The sequence below is a fragment of the Thermochaetoides thermophila genome (genome assembly GCF_000221225.1).
Source record: "Thermochaetoides thermophila DSM 1495 unplaced genomic scaffold scf7180000011806, whole genome shotgun sequence".
NCBI classification, from domain to species: Eukaryota; Fungi; Ascomycota; class Sordariomycetes; order Sordariales; family Chaetomiaceae; genus Thermochaetoides; species Thermochaetoides thermophila.
Window position 1 is genome coordinate 522,381 of NW_006383023.1, and position 16,429 is coordinate 538,809.

The 16,429-nt window shown below is 51.6% G+C and overlaps 2 protein-coding genes across 2 annotated transcripts; both read left to right on the forward strand.

Moving 5' to 3' along the window:
* Positions 1–687: 687 nt before the first annotated feature.
* Positions 688–1,038, forward strand: CTHT_0001920 (putative cytochrome-C protein; the record flags this gene model as incomplete). Its single annotated transcript, XM_006690678.1, has 2 exons — positions 688–898; positions 1,007–1,038. 2 exons carry the CDS (start codon positions 688–690, stop codon positions 1,036–1,038), a joined length of 243 nt encoding a protein of 80 aa, XP_006690741.1.
* Positions 1,039–2,340: 1,302 nt separating this feature from the next.
* CTHT_0001930 (putative integral membrane protein) lies at positions 2,341–8,467 on the forward strand (the record flags this gene model as incomplete). The annotated part of the gene is made up of 9 exons (XM_006690679.1): positions 2,341–4,608; positions 5,410–5,975; positions 6,286–6,380; positions 6,439–6,464; positions 6,529–6,565; positions 6,623–6,690; positions 6,744–7,401; positions 8,248–8,381; positions 8,441–8,467. The coding sequence occupies 9 exons, from the start codon at positions 2,341–2,343 to the stop codon at positions 8,465–8,467; spliced, it is 3,879 nt and encodes a 1,292-aa protein (XP_006690742.1).
* Positions 8,468–16,429: the final 7,962 nt, after the last annotated feature.

The following is a 16,429-nucleotide window of genomic DNA, read 5'->3' on the forward strand; positions in this document are numbered from 1 at the left end:
TGGGCCAGATATCCCTAGCGTAGAGTAGACGGACAGCAGCTGTACATAAGCATGAAGTCTTAGGTTTCGACACCCTTCAATCTGATGTGTGTTGTTTCCTCCTGTGATCTTTTTCAATCTTCATGTGGATGTCACTTGACGAAGGGAATATGCTTACATAATCAGCCGAGCTTTCATACCCACCTCTACGGTCGGCGAAAACAGCGCCCAGGAAGACAAAAATCACACCACCTCAGCCGAGCTCCCTCCAATCCGAGCACCAGGTTTCCCGATTGCTAGCGTCACAACCCGGAAGCTCCTCTCAAGAATTCACCTCACTGCTCACCACCACCACCACCACCACCACCACCACCACCACCACCACCACCACCACTACCACCGTCGACCCCAGCATAGACAAGACCCGTTGTGGGCTACGACAACTAAAGAACAGAAAGAAAAAGTACGCTTCTTCCCGTATTTGAGAGCTTGAGAAAGGTCTCCAATTGTTGTTTGCGTTTGCTTGGAGGGGGGAGGGGGAATTGGCTCAATTGGATCAGACTCGATTGGTTTGCCACGGACGGACAGAACAGGAAGAGTTTTGGGATCTGGAATACCTGCTGCCGCATATTACCACCACACACTCGAGCATAGAAGATAACCCGAGCAAATCGCTGACTGGATATTTTTTTCTTGCCTCTGCAAAAGATGATCGCCGCCCGCGCCGCCGTCCGTTCCACCACCCAGGCCGTCGTGGCCCGCCGCGCCTTCACCACCACGCGCGTTCGCCTCTCCTCGCCCTACCACTACCCCGAGGGCCCCTACTCCAACTTGCCCTTCGACCCCCGCAAGAAGGGCTTCGCCTGGAAGTATTGGACCTTCTGCTTCGTTGGGTTCTTTACGCCTTTCGGCATTGCCTGTGCGTTGCCTTGTTCTCATTCTTTGCTTGCTACTCTTTTACTAGATCGAGAGGATGTGAAAGAGTATTATTTTGCAGGGGAAATGCTGACGGAGTTGAATATAACAGTCTTCCAGCTCAACCACCCCGCCAAGAACTAAAATCCGTCGTAACTCGACTTCATCGTCGCCGTCTCGTTCGATATCCTTCGGCTCGGTCTGGCGATGGAAGAGGGTTAATGGCTGGAGCAGCATGAGAGGTGGTCTGCTCACTGACCTAGCCCCCGTGGTTAAGTGGGAGGTGATGCATTTTGCGTCTAGAGTCAATCAAGTGTGTGGGGTGCTGCTCTCTCGGCGTTTAGGTTAGAGGGAGAGAGGGAAGTGTGTTTTTTTTATTAGAGGGGAAAGGGAAGAAGAAGAAATGCTGCTGCCGTCCTAATAGACGGAGGCTGCTGGTGGTGTGTATATTGGTATACCGCCGATAGAGTAGACAAGATGTGGTGTTTCCTTGGCCAGACTGTGCATGTGCTGTGTGTGCTGTGAAGGGAGGGGGAGTGATGTCATTTGATTTTGTTTTGGGGGGAGAGAAAGGGGGGGGGGGGAGGGGAGGGGAGGGGGAACAGTTTGGCGGTTTAAATGTGTCTCAGGAGAAATACTGGCGAAACAACGTCGTCGAAGCCTGGTAAGTTCCCTCTATGGCACACGATATCAGCAAAAAGACCAGCCAACTCTTCTCATCACTGAAGATATCCCTCTTCTGGGGGACCAGGAAAGACATCTCAAACCCTTTACCTCAGAAGCTTTCTTTCCGATAGTAAGCCGTTACTTTTGCTTCACGGGGCCAAAAAAAAACATGAAGTCCGTACACACTACTTGTCTGTTATAATATCGAACAATCTCGGGAAGCTAAATTTTGGACAATAGATTCGAATCTTCATGTGTCATGAAGCCCTTGAACCATGAGATGATAGCTTGAAACTAATGAAGGTACTAAAATGTCTAGTTGCCTGCTGGGTGTCCAGGAGGCTATTTGAGATTTCCTAGAAACTCCATCACAAAATTCAGCTTAAATGTACTCAATACTGGCAGTTCATCATGCTCCAACCTGACAAAGCTCAACTGATGACGGCGCAGACGCAAGTGATCTTCGGCCCCTCAGAAGCTAGAGCTCAAGCTCTGCTGAAGCTTGGCAAAGTGGGTTCATGGTCAGCGCACAGGCCACAGACCCCTGCCGAGCAGCCAGGACGCCGGCTGCTGGCTGAACTGCAAGGCCTTGGAGGGGCATCTTCAACCTCAACGTCGACAACAAATCTACACCACCGCCATTCCCGTGCTTACCCAGCTGCCGTGCAGTTTGCCAAAATACGGGCCCTGGAACTGGCCCGACCAAGAAATGGTCTGAATCATTAACCCCGGGAACAGCCAAAAAAAACCAACCACGCTGACGCCGTCACCGACGTCAACATGGACGTGCCGCCGGTCAAGCTATCAGAGCTTCTACGGCACCCCGACGACCTGGACAAGATCGCGGGATTAAAAGCTGAATTTTCTCGCAAGAAGGCCGCGGTCGACTCGCAACTACGCGCCGGCCTGCGCGAGCAGCTCGAGACCGCGCAGGCCGGCATGAACGGACTCGTCGACGGGCAAAAGACGGTGCAGCAGATAAAGGAAGAGATGATCAAGATCGACCGGCTGTGCTCCGAGTCGCAGAACATGATTGCCGATTTCGCTACCATCAACCTTGTGTCGCAGGCGCATCGGAATTTTGGTGCGGTTGAGACGATGAGGAGGAATCTTGAGACGTTTAATGATCGGTTAGCGGCGATTAATGATATGTTGAGGCAGGATGACGAGGATGCGGAGAATATGCCTAACTTGTTGGCTGTGCACTATGAGTTGACACAGCTGAGGAACATAAGGGATGATGCGATGGAGCAGATACAGCGTGCTGATGACCCCGGTTTGCAGGCTACACTGGAGGATTACTTTTCTCGGCTGGATGAGGCTATTGCTTGGTTCGACGACCATATCGATCTGATCGCCCGCAGTCTGATCAACTTGGTTATAGCCGACAATACGAGCTTAGTCGTTCGCTTCGCTCTCGTCATCGAAGCCGAAGAACGCAGCGACCAGCGCGTGCTGGCCCTACAGGAGGCGCTCAAGGACCACAAGGAGATGGCAGTGCGCTTCCAGAGCATCACTGATGGGGCAAAGACCGTCCGTGGCTACAAGGACCGCTTCCTCGGTGCCATCCGCAAAATTGGTGAGAGCCAGTTCGAGCAGACGCGTGCCGAGTTCATGGACGACCCAGGCGCTCTCGAGAAGAGCCTACGTTGGTACTTCAACGACCTCAACACGGTCCGCCTAGGCATGGTACAGCTCATGCCTAAGAAATGGAAGATCTTCAAGACATGGACGAACATCTATCACACCATGATGCACGACTTCCTGATCGGTCTCATCGACGACCCGCAAACAACATCCAGCCACACCCTCGAAATCGTCGGCTGGCCCGAAAAGTACTACCGCAAGATGGGCAAGCTCGGCTTCAAACAAGATGAACTCACCCCCCACGTCATCGACAACCGCGAGACTGAACTTGTCCGCGACTTCCGCCAGCTCATCATCAAGTTCCTTGACGAATGGATCGGCCGCATCCAGGCCCAGGAGCGCAAGGACTTTGCCGACCGCACCGTCGAGGGTGCCAACCTCGACCAGGACGAGTATGGCTACTTCCGGACGAAGAATCTTGTCGATTTGTGGCGCATGCTGCGTGGTCAACTGGATGCCGCTGCTAACTCGAAACGCGCTGATGTTGCCGAGGGTGTGGTAGATGCTATGTTCCAGCGCCTCAGGCAGAGACAGCAGAACTGGCAGAAGATGCTTGAGGAGGAAGCGGCGAAGTATGAGAGCGGGAAGGTTACCGAGCTGGACGGGTTTGGTCCCTTGCAGGATTGGCTTGTGGCGACGGCCAACGACCAGATTGCTTGCATCGACGATGCGGATGAGGGAGACCCCGAGGGTGCGGGCGGCGGCCGGGTAGCATACCTGACCGATTTCCGGCGCAAGTTCGCGCCGCTCGTCTCGCCAGCATACATGGACCGCGCCGAGGCCGAAGTCGCTGCCCTTCGCGATGGCTACCTCGACCTAGCCACCTGGTGCATGACCAAGTTCGCACAGCTCATATTCGTTGTCGATTTCAAGTCTGTCATGCCCGACTTCTTCACCCCGCGCTGGTACACCACCACGCACATGGCGCGCATGGCGGCCACGCTGGACGAGTACATCGCCGATTACCGGCAAGTGCTGCACCACTCCCTGGTGGATATCTTCGTCGAGATCCTGGCGGACGAGTTACTCGTCCGCTACCTCAGCGCAGTCCGCAACAAAGGCGCCAAGTTCCGCCGAACAGACCAGTTCCAGGACAAGATCTACGACGATCTTAAGACGGCCTTCGACTTTTTCAACGCGCTACCCAACCCGGCGCTGGCGAACTCTATCAAGGAGACGTGGCGCGTTACCGAGCCGTTCTTGCAGCTGTTGTCGGTCGAGAAGGAGGCTGTGCCAGATACTTTTGCCGCGTTTAAGACGGCGTACTGGGATCTGCAGATTAGCTGGGTTGAAGCGGTGCTTAGAGCGAGGGATGATTTTGATCGGGCCATGCTAAATGCGGTTAAATCGAGAGCCGCTCAGATGGATGTAGTGAGGGGCCCGGAGACGATTATGAGTAAGGTGAAGTGATTAAGGAAGAATGTGTTTTGAGGTTTGTGGCGCTATGATACCAGGTTTTGTTCTACTTTTATGTGGATGTTTCTCAGCTTGTTTGTCGGATTTTATCCATGGGCATGGGAATGGGTTGACGAGATGATAGACAGAAATGAAAATAATCGTGAATCTGAACCAGTTTCGATCAATATCACTCCCTTCCTCACCCCCCCCCCCCCTTTTTTTATTTTAAGTGTTTTGTCTTAACTCATACTGGCCAATTGAAAGTCCTTTTTAGAATCTCCTGGCTGTTTTATGCTGCTCTGATTGTCTTTATTTGTCCTTCAGTATTAAGTATGAGTTCACCTGTTGTTTACCTCCTTTAGAGGCTCTTCAGGAGCTCCTGCCGCCCAGCCCTTGGTCTTCCTTGCTCTCTAAGTCGAGAATCTAGTAGGTATGCAATTCATCCCCCAAGATGCTTTCCAGACATGGTATGGAGGTTGAGGCAGGTGCTCCTGATCTTGACATCACCATAGAGGCATGTTCTCCTTTACCGAGCCGTTTTTGAAGTTGACGTACGCCCTTCAAGTTTGGTCATAATCTGCAGTTTGCTTCAACATCAGATTTAACTTCCATGCCGACAACCTAGTAAGAACTCCTATACTTGATGTTGTTCTTCCTCGTCACTTGACAACTCGCACATGAGTTGGTGACATGTCCTTTTGCTTTTCCCTCGCCTTCTCCTACCAACTTCTCTGCCTCTTTATCACTCTCGTCGCCCGTATACCCTCTTTGCTGCTCCTCTTTCTCTTGATCTTCCCTAAACAGGTATACCCATCGACAAAATACTCAACAACCGCCGACAGCACAACTTCCCTCGACCTAACCCCCGCGACGGAATCCTCAACCTCCCTCTTGCTTCCCCGTCCAGCGCCCCCCAGTGCCTCTTGGAAACCTCGCCACGCCAAGCATACCAAAACCGTCCTCGAAGCCGTCGCAGATACCCTTCCCCCTTGCGCCCGCCGCTGCGTAATCGAGATCACTCTTCAGCGCGAGGGCGCCAAAGTGGCCTGTTCGACCCCAAGTACAGGCAATAACCTTGCTCCTCGCAGGGCGCCCGCCTTCAGTGATAGCCACGATGATACTCGTGACTTGTTTGATAATAGCAAACATCCTTACGTGCATGTTTCTAGTCTGGACGATGTGGACGCTGTTTACGGTAGCCGTACGGCTGATCGAGATTGGGATGTTTGCGGCGGGAGGGGTAAGGGGGATGGCGAGGTTTTGAGAGGCGTAGGGGTATTGGGGCGCAGTGACGATGTTGATGAAGCAAGTGAGCCGGGTATCGACGCTGCGGCGAGGGAGTGTCTTTGTGGAAATGGGACGGAGGTTGAGTATTTCTTTGCAGTGATGGCTTGTATCAGGGGGGAGGATGGAGGAAGTAAGGAGAGGGAGTTGAGTGGGTGGGAGATGTGTAGTTTGGAGGAGGCTATTGGTTGGTCTCGCAGTTTCTTTTGTTTTCTCAATTCGTCTTGCATATCCGTTGTACTCTGCATCGTCATCCCAGCCTGTTATCTCAGCCTACTTCGACCTCACCCCCGTCCCCTGATTTGCGGGAAAGTTGCCACCACTCAGCGAGAATACTCCTCTCCCATCACTCCAAATGTGTATTCGCAGACTGACGCTAACTGTATCATTCCGCAGAGACGGCTCGAGGAGCCTGGGGCGTCTATTCTACGCCACTGCGCTCACGGAAACGAGATCTTCTAGCGCCGCTAGTAATCGAAGGACCAGCAATTGTATGTGCACTCTTGAGATTATGGGCTCGCTGGAAGATGGCTTCCAGGCTCGAACTAGACGACTGGATCATGGGCCTTGCCATGGTAAGTATATGCCTCCAAAGTCGAAAATAGGACATCTCTTACACTTTGTTGTCCCATGTGGCAGATTCTTTATGTACCATTCGAAATTGTTGGATCCTTTGGTACGTCTTGGAGGGTCTCTTCGCTTTTCTCAACTCAACTTATAATGACGACACCAGCGGCACATAGGGGCATTGGAGTTGACATCTGGACCGTCGAGGCCTCGTCCATGACTCGCACCATGATGGTAATTGAGATCTCCTTCCTATCACCAACTGAAAACCTTCAACTGACCAACAGTTCATCTACATTGCCGAAACGCTCTATCTCGCAATCCTCGCCCTCACCAAGCTATCTATACTCTGCTTCTACTTGAGGGTCTTTCCACAGCACCGCTTCCGCATTCTAACCATGGCGGTCATGGGCTGGATAGCCCTCTCTGGCATCATCTTTGTCTTCCTCCAACTCTTCCAGTGTGTCCCTATCAACTACATATGGGAGGAATGGAAGCGTGGGCCTTTTGGTCAGCACCGTTGTCTCGATATCAACAAAGCTAGCTACGCCGCCGCCCTGTCAAGCATCGCGCAGGACGTTGTCATCCTCATCATGCCCCTTCCCCTACTCTGGAAGCTCCGAATCTCATGGCGGGACAAGGCTAGTGCAATTGCCATGTTCTCCATCGGTTTCTTCGTCACTGTTACCAGTTGCATCCGGTTGAGGGCTATGCATCCCTTTGGAAACTCGCCAAATCCAACTTGGGACTACACGGATGCCGCGATATGGACCGGAATCGAGGTAGCTGTGAGCATCATCGTTCCGTGTCTGCCTCCGATTCGGGCGTTCGCCAAATGGCAGAGGGGAAAGATGAACAGGAGCTTAGAGGCCGCTACTCACGCCCCAGAGCCAGCCAGCAGGCCGCGACACATGAGATCAGTTGCAGGAAGCATACCACACGGGGGTATGACGGGGAAGAGTGGAGGAACTGGAGAGACAATTGGACAACTACACAGTAGTTTGGGAAATAAAGAAGTTGGAAATGGAAAGGAAGGGAATGAACATGTTGATGAGGCAGGGGACATCGTGTAAACGAGCTTCAGCACTTGTACATAGCATTGAGCAGCGATACTTGAGAGCGAACAACACTTTGAAATATGATTCCAGGATACGAACATCATAGACTCGGGCTATATAAAGCTGACGGCTTGGTGAGGTTAATCGTTTGTTGTATGAATGAGACATTGCTCGCACACGCCAAAACCTGGAGAGCCGTTGGACCTCATTCTCCCATCCGGGGGACAACAGCCGTGAGGTTATACCTGGAGAAGAGCTATCAACGTTTCTATCTCTAACGATACAGGCTTTTTTTTGTTCATAAGAGACTGCATTGAGATAAAACAGGTATTCTTAGATGATGGAACGAGATGTTTTAGCCAGGACACCTTGCCTAAAGCACTTGGCAAGGCTTCCGCACTCTGTCAGAAGAACAGAACCGTTTGGAATCGCGTTCATCGAGAAGATTGTTTTCTCCATCTTCACATGCTCTCTCCAACGGTGGGTGTGAAGTGTGAAGGTGACTCTGTAGGCGCTCCAATCGGCGGTGATGTTTCACTTGCTACCTAACAACCCCTGGCAATAATATGGGCTATTATAGCTTACCATGCAAGCCAGCAGCAGCCATAAGACTCGCTTCGATGCATCCCACATCATTCCCCCTATCCAAGGTTACTACACAGCCCCCACGCCATCACCGGAGGCTCTGTGCTGGATGTCTGTTGGACTCATCCTTTTGTTCACACACCTCCAGTCTGCAAGGTCCCGTTCCTGGATGCCGGCGGATCCGGAATCCGGGAGCCACAAGGATATGCCACCATGTACGAGCGGGATATGCGCATGAATAACCGGTTATCGGCAGTTGAGAGTTCAGACGAACTCTTGCAGGTGAGATCCAGTTCTCCAAGCTTGGTCGATGGAGATGAGGATTTGCTATATAATCTTAGGCTTTGGAGCCGAAGGGGACTTCCTAGGCAACGTCTGTGTGGTATATATTGCGATACGCCCGTCGAAGAGATGAGGAAGGATGGATGGTACTCTCGCTAACGAGAAACAACCAGATCATCACGTCATCTCCAAAGCAGCAAGGCTCGAAGACAAAGTCCCTTCGACCTTGGTCAAATTTCCTGTGGTAACCAGGCTTTGGAGGACCGAAATAGGAGAGCTCTCCTGAAGAAAGTTCCCCAAAATGGTTATCCAACGGCTTACAACAAAATCAGGATTCGATATCATTGGTACCAGAGGTTCGGCGCAATCCATCGATCCTCAGCAGAGCATCAGGCTTCTTCCCATCCTTTCTCCCCATTGCCAGACATGCCGGAGCAATACTCTTCATTCTACGGCGCTGTGCATACCCCTTATGGACCAGATACCAACCAACGGCTCCAAACAGCCCGAGACAGTCGAATTGCAGGAGGTTGCTTGGCCGCCTAACTATCGAGGACACGTTCATCTCATTTTGAACTCCGCGACAGTTTGCTAAACGATGTCCGTACCCTTCTCTGACAGCTTCCAGGAGTTCCGAACAACTCTACTTTCCCTTTCTACGCGAGGCTCAATGGCGCTGTCCAGCCATCTGGCCCGAACTTGGAAATTCGAGGAGAAAAACCATTAAGATGCAATCGAGAAAGGCCGATCACGCAGCCACCTACAAAGACAGACACCAGTGTGGAAGCCATCGAGGATGTCAAAGGAGCAAGACACGGCTGAGCTGTGCCTAACAACCCAGCCCACGAAGCTGTCTGAACCCTTACCCAAGCCCACTATGCCATAAGAAGAGCGTTGAAACAGCGAACGTCTGCAAGGGGCTGCTGCAGCCAAGAAAGCAAGATGGGCAGCGTCATCACACAGCGTTACACTACACAAACCAAAGTTATCCCCAGCCCAAACCTGCAGCTACGGCTAGCATACACTGCACGCGTATGCGCAAACTATTGAACGGCTTCCGTGCCCAATTCTTTGTGCACATCTCAACATCAGCAAAACCCACGACAAATTCTGCCGGTTTTTCTACTCCTTGTCCAGATCCACGCTTGCGATTGGATCCCGCGACTCTGATTCCTGCACCATTTTGGGCCACGATGACCAACACCGCCTACCCAAACAGGAACTTAGTTCTGGAGCTGAGAGGACTGCTTCTGGGCAGAAGCTGCGCCTCTAAAGACGCCACTGGGCTTACAGGGCCGAAATGCCGACGCCATCCCCGCCCATCGCCGGCCCGGGCCGCGGCTGAGAGGTAAGAACAGCACGGTGCGGCCGGGCATTCGTGGTGCCTTTTGCCCGAGTTACGGGCGGTTGACAGGGCGTGGGAGATACCGGTAAACAACCAGTTGGAATTCGCGTGAGAAGATCCCATTTAACTGTGGCAAGATGTTGCTGACAGCATTCAAGCAGCATGCCATTGAGGACGTGGACTCAAGAACCTTTCTGACGCAGCTGTTCCTGACGGTGCCGGATCCGAGCACGTCAGAGACCAGCCAGCTACCTAGCTAACGCAGCCCACGCAGTAGCCTACCAAATATTGTCTGCTGCTGCTCTCCCAAGACCACTGCAAGCAACGATGCCCCAGGCTCCAGCAAACACAAGTTCCTGAGTCCTCGTTCAATGTCTGCCGCTTAGGTTTCCTACCCCACAAAAGCCCCGAGACTAACGCCCACTTCTCTCTTTCTATAAGCAGCGATCCTGTCATTTGGGCGAGGAATACCAAGAAAAAGCACATCAACCCAGCGAAGTTAGCGCCTTTTCAGGCGCTTGGCAGTCTCCTTGAGGCTATTCTGCAGTATGATTGCCAATCAGGGAGGGCACCACTAGGCGATTCCCAGGCGCCAAGTTTCGAAAGGATATTTACATACGGTAAGTTACCCAGCGACTAAGGTTTAACCGGCGTTCAAAGCAATTTATAGTTACAAGTCCGACACAGAGAATTTGACTCATGAAGTAAAACGCCACTGCTTAAGGTACACCAGTGTCTTTAGTCGGGTTTCCAGCAAAGTCAACTGACTGTGACGATATCCGATTCAGGAAACAGATGAAAGTTGAGCTGTGATGTCTAGACGAGGGGCCCTGTCTTTGCCCTGTGAGGGGAGGATGTGAGCAGCAGTCTTGAAAGCCCACCCCACCCCGCTTTTTCATGTACTTGCCTTAGGTCCGCAGCTGCTCGGGGGCGCCGCTCTCTGCGCACAGACATTCTTGGCAGGTTTTGGCACATGAATGAGTGTGGGAGCTGCAAGGTTTCCAGCTGCTTCACAGGGCTTCTTCGCCTCCTCTAGACCAAGCCCAGAACACGATAGTCTGCTTTCTAGCGGTTCCAGAAGCCTTGATTGCTTTCCTAAAAGGCTTTCCAGCAGCGCGCTTGACAGCCACTTGTCTGGCTGACTAGAGAAGGGAACCCTGTCTGACAATAACGTCACTTTTGAACTATAGACAAATGGGAGGGCTGGATCGGCCTTTTTGAAAGACCAAACCCTAACCCTCTCAGGTTGGGGCTTCCGACTTTCTGCCCAACCCTGCTACAAGTTCGAGCTAAGAGTTAAAGCTGATTGGAAGAACCAAACTTTCAAGCCCCCCGCACCTTTCCGCCTGTGGACATACACTGTCCCTTGAACCAAGGCGCGGTGGCCCTGTGACAAAATGCGGGCAAGCCTCTTGGGTAAAAGGCCAGCGAAGCTATTTGCACAATGTTACTTCGCTGCGAGAGCGATCGTGTCATGGCTTCCAGCTCTCTTCCTCCTCCTCCTTGCCGGGCTGAAGGAGATGTGAAGCTATCTCCTAAAAGAAAAAGAAAGGAAAAATCTCCGATCTTCAGATTGACCGTTGTCAGGTTGCCCACGCCCTCCCTCTCTGCGATCCTGCCGAAGGGGTTCGGGCCGTTCGTCGTTCGAAAAAAGAGAAAATGATTCTCAAGGAAAACATTTGGCTGATGCTGGCGTCTAACTACGTCGACACCATCCCCAGCCACGCTGCATCTCCCTCCAGGCGAGGTACGAGTTGTGGGACATCCTGGATTACTACTCCTAGCCAAGCATCATCAGGACCTGCCTTGAACTGGGGGATTGCTCGTTGGCACTGGGGCAAAGCTGTTCGAGACCCCAATCCAAGACAACTGCACCACGTAACAAGTACGTATGATGTATGTGCATCATGGGATGCCCAGGCACCCTTGAACGCTTCGGCAGCCATGATGCAGAGACGGCGGCATTCCTCCACAGTTTCGCGCGTCCAGTTTAGCGTTCCACGGAATTGTTGGCTGTGGTAACCGATTTCTTCTGCAGGTCCTAACTTTCAGACATCAGATGGTTATTCTTAGTATCTTGACAAGCGCCCGAAATTGATGAAAAAAAGACACCGTTCCCTTGTCTGGGCAGCAGAAAGTGCGGAAAGCATTATGATTGCCACACAGTGCCCAACTTACACCTACCGTCCCCTGTCTTTCTTTCGCTATGTTCAACAAACCCGCTGCTTCTATCAGCCACCGCGTTATCGCCCTAATGTTCGCCAAATGGCTTGTTGGTGACAACCATAGCGGACCAGACTCCGCTTGGTGATCGGCGTCGTTGCCCCTCACCTCCTCGCTAGCGCCATCTCCCAAGACCACCCTCAGCACTTCTAGAAGCTCTTCTAGACCAGGGGCTAACACTTTAGCGCCGGCGTGACTTCCCTATTGTGCTGGCCGCCGTTGATCGAAAACAACGCCTTGCTACGTAGTTTGCGATCGAGGAAAGGCAGGTATCCAACTTACAGCTGAAAAAATTCGGTTGTAGGAATCCAATACATGCCAATATCGACCCAAAGTGTACGACAAAGCCTTATCAATTACGACCTGGCATTGGAACCGGTGAAAGCTGAGCCATCCGGCATCAGCCAATCCAATGTCGCCAATTACCCCTTACCCAACCTGTCCTGTAAGCCCATACCGAAGGGCGGGAAGCTCCCGACCCAGCCTTTTCGCGGCCCCGGAACCCTTCCGGCACTCGTGGTGCGTCATGCAACCTGGACCAACACGACAACCGGTCTGGGAAATACTTACCTGAACGGCGACCTGTTTCTGTCATCCGGGTCGTGTCTGTGGAAGTGAAAGAACCGAATACGCTGCGGCGCATGCTCTGACCTATGGAGGAGATGTCAGCCTTGGCTTGTGTCGAAAGGTAAGGCATGAGTTAAGGTGGACATATAGTCCAGCCCTTGTTCGCAATCCCTGGGCTAGAAGACACTATCCCAAGACCGGCAACGAGACCGTGGCGTCCTCGTCAGATAACTCCATCTCCATCTGGTCCCTGGCTTGCTGGAGATCTTCAATCCAGCAATGGAGATTGGCAAACAGCATATCTGCTAGACAGTATGATTCCAACCTTGTTGGCTTCTATACAGCCCATGCCTGCTTTGGAGAACTCACCGATTTCTCTGTCTTTCCTGTGGGCCAAACTAACACCTTATACAGTCCGTACAGTACGTGTGTTGTAAGTTCTGAAAAGTTGATCGAGATCCTCAGCTGTGCTGGAAACATGAAGGCTTTTTGGGAGGGCATCCCAGGTCCCAGGAACTCGATGCAACCTTTTCAAGTCCTCACATCTGCAAGTTATTAAGCAGGTTATCATGAAGAGGCAGGTAGTAAGTGTCCTTTATCAGCTGCTGGAAGATTGTGATAGGTAGTCAGCTCTCCAATATCATCACATCGATGGGGATTAATTCGAGATTGCATCAGACTTCCCATAGATAATGGCTCCTCATACTGATGTTGGAGATCGCAGTCTGTAACCGATAGGCCTCTGTTGATAGATCTTAGTATGCTCCAACAGCTGGTCGGTCAGGTATTCCTTAGCCTGCCAGCTGCATTAACCTGAGCCTGGACTCTAGTGTTTCCTCGACTGACAGAAATATTCTGTATCTGGCCTTCGATGAGGAGATTCTACCTGTCCCAGAACTGGGGTGTTACTGTGAAAAGAGACCAAGGAGTTCATGAAGATCAGGTCAGGTGCTTGTTGGGCTGGCTGTCAACCAAGCTAAGATGACAGTTCTTCGGATATGCTCTCACTGCAGGCAGAGCCTCAATTTTTTGTTATTCATTAGGTCACGCAGCGTCGATAGAATACCTACATCTGTCAGGTTCGCAGGCGATCAGCATGCCATAGATCCGGCACCTGCGCATAGCCGCGTATAGCGTCGGGCAGCTGCATCGTGGACCCGATCGTGGTCATTTATCCCCTCGGATTCCTGATATAAGTTTTTGGTTCATTGATTTTATGATGCAAGAAGCCGAACTGTTGTCAATGAATTCAGTCTTGGGCAGCGCTTGAGTGTCATTGAGTCAACCACAGGGCGGTGTTCTCATTGTGGTTGAAGCAGACTAGCAGCCGGTCTTCGAACTACTGCCGGTGTAGTTGTCCAAAAGTCGAGAAAGTGTTATCACGATTGCCAGTCTAACAATTTCATCGTAGACATGCAAGATAGAGAAGTCTGTGGAGCATCGTTAGCCCTTTCTGCATGTCGTACATAGGCGGGGGTTATCTGTGCATGGGCTTGCCATTCCTGGTTGATCCGCGTTTGATCCCCTGCAGACGATGAGCTCAGGAGGCTTAGCTCAGGATCTGACACACGACTGATGGATATTGAACACAGAGTCAGAGAATCACTTCCTTTGTTAGAGTTCTAGTTGGGAGACTTCGGATTTTGGTGACGTGAGTGGGGTTGTCCATCAAGGACGGGGTCGGATGGTGTTGACATCGCCTGCTCGGAATTCGGAAGGGCAAATGCAACTTTGTTAGTAATCATCCTTCTTGGCTGGTTAATGAGGCATGTAAGTAAGTGCAGTGAGCTGTGGTCATGTTCCTCAGCATCACGCGTGGCGCTGATTGCATTTGCTTTAGAGTAGGTTCGTATCAGAGATATCATTTACAACTGGACAGAACTATCTGGTCCCCGGGGATTTAGATTCTCTTCCCTCTTACCCGCGCAAATCAAAAGCAAGCCTCGAGGAAGCACAGCTCCAAGCAAGTCACATTCCCTGATCGAAGTGAGGGTGAGCAATGGTGTAGTCCGGGCCGGATGAGATTAACGTGATAGGCATGGCCCATGAGCCCCGCGTTACATTCTTCCAATGCGGGCGCCTTCCCATGTGACGTTTGTGAAACCGGGGGCGGCGAGCGGCCACAGACGACTTCTCCCATCCTCATGGGGCCTTGGGCTGTGGGGCCGGCCAATTAACCTCCCGCCGAAGGTTTCAACGGCGCCGCCTTTCTCCACCTCGCTCCGAGCGAAGGGATGTCGCCCCTAACCGCAAAAGAAAGGTTTTTTGAGTGCAATATGTGATGGTAACACGCTTTCCACTTATCGGGTTCGTATGGATAACGTAAGATCCCCTCATCAAGGAGAGGTTCGACTGCGAGTACTACCCCAATATACTCTGAGTCCTTCTCACCTCGAAGCGAACATGACTTCATTGTGATGTAGCAGGGTTTTTTTACGCGAGGTTTGGTTCGATAAGTGATCATTTTGACTTTGAGAGGGAGGCCCTGAAAAACCCTCCGATTGCGGACGGCAACAATCCTCATCTGCTTTACTTGTGCTTTTTGTCACTACAAGTTCCACGCGAGCTGTACTGTAAATCATGATGATCAAAATGCAATTATTACCGAGCGGTTAGCTTGTGCAACTGTTTTAACCAATAACCGGAACTTCGATGTTGAGCCAGGGCCGGCACGGTACGGTTGATGAAGTAAGTAGATGATCTGCTAACAGCAGACCTGGGCTCGGCGACCAACCTGCGTGTTGCCGGTGATATCGGCGGTCATCACGGAGGACGGGTAGCTTTGATGATATCATATATCGCCGACCGGATGCAGAGCCAATCGTGATCCGTATGCCCTCCGGTATGCGTAAGACTGCAAAACATACCGATTACTGCAGTGTTGAGCATGTCACGTGTCCACAGACACAGCGTTCATCAACAGCTGTTGTAGAAAGTGCTTGTAGCTCTAACCCCCTCCGGTGCTGGCTCCTCGTGGGAACTGGCAAATCATTGTCACGCGCGCCTATAGCAGCAGCGATATTGCATGAAACATCGGGGATTGCGGCCGGAGACTTTGCCGGAGCTGGGGATTAAGCTCGGGCAGTGTACAGGTGAGTGACGGGTTCAAGCTGTTTTTTTTTTTTTCATTTTTTTATTTTTTCCCATCTGTGCGTTCCGCCAACCGGTAACCGAGGCCAAGCTCGGGAGGATGAACCGAGCTTGGCACCACTGAACAAGATTTCCGTCAGTTATAATATTCGGCAGTGTCGAACTTTGTTGGCATTATTGATGAAGGTGAGACGCCGGCGCGTAAGTGCGGAGCCTGAATTTGATGCTGTTCCCCGTAAAAAAACGGTTGAGATTGCGGTGTGGAGACAAAACCGTCTCTGTCCGGTACATAACCAAAAGAGGGTTGCTGACTTACAAGTTTCATCAAATTTCCTAAAGTTCTTTCTCTGTCTTGACCTTTATCACGAAATTAACAATGCAAAATTTTGCTTTACATGACCGCACTACGTAAGTAACAGAGAAATCTGCAACTGCATATCACGATGGCTGCATGATCTCAGGTATGTTATACATGCTCTCCCGTTGTGACGACTTCGTCTATTGAAATTTGGGAGAGGTGGAGCAAAGAGGTGTTGAGGAAGTGCCTTTCATTGGCCAGATAGCGTTGCATCATCTGCGAACATCTGGTCTGTGTCGAACAACGGTCTCCCCACAACGGTGAAGCGTCCGTCTCCCTTTTTGCTCGTCGTTGCGGTGGTGTTAACCGACCATCGGCTCCCTCCAACCAACGTCGCAATGCTGCTGACAAAGGAGCAAATAATCAGTAGCCTTATCGGAAGCCGAAGAAAAATCTTAAGACGATGTCAAGATGAATACCCCGCCCTGTGTCCCTCATCACTCTCTGACATTTTGATGTTTAAAC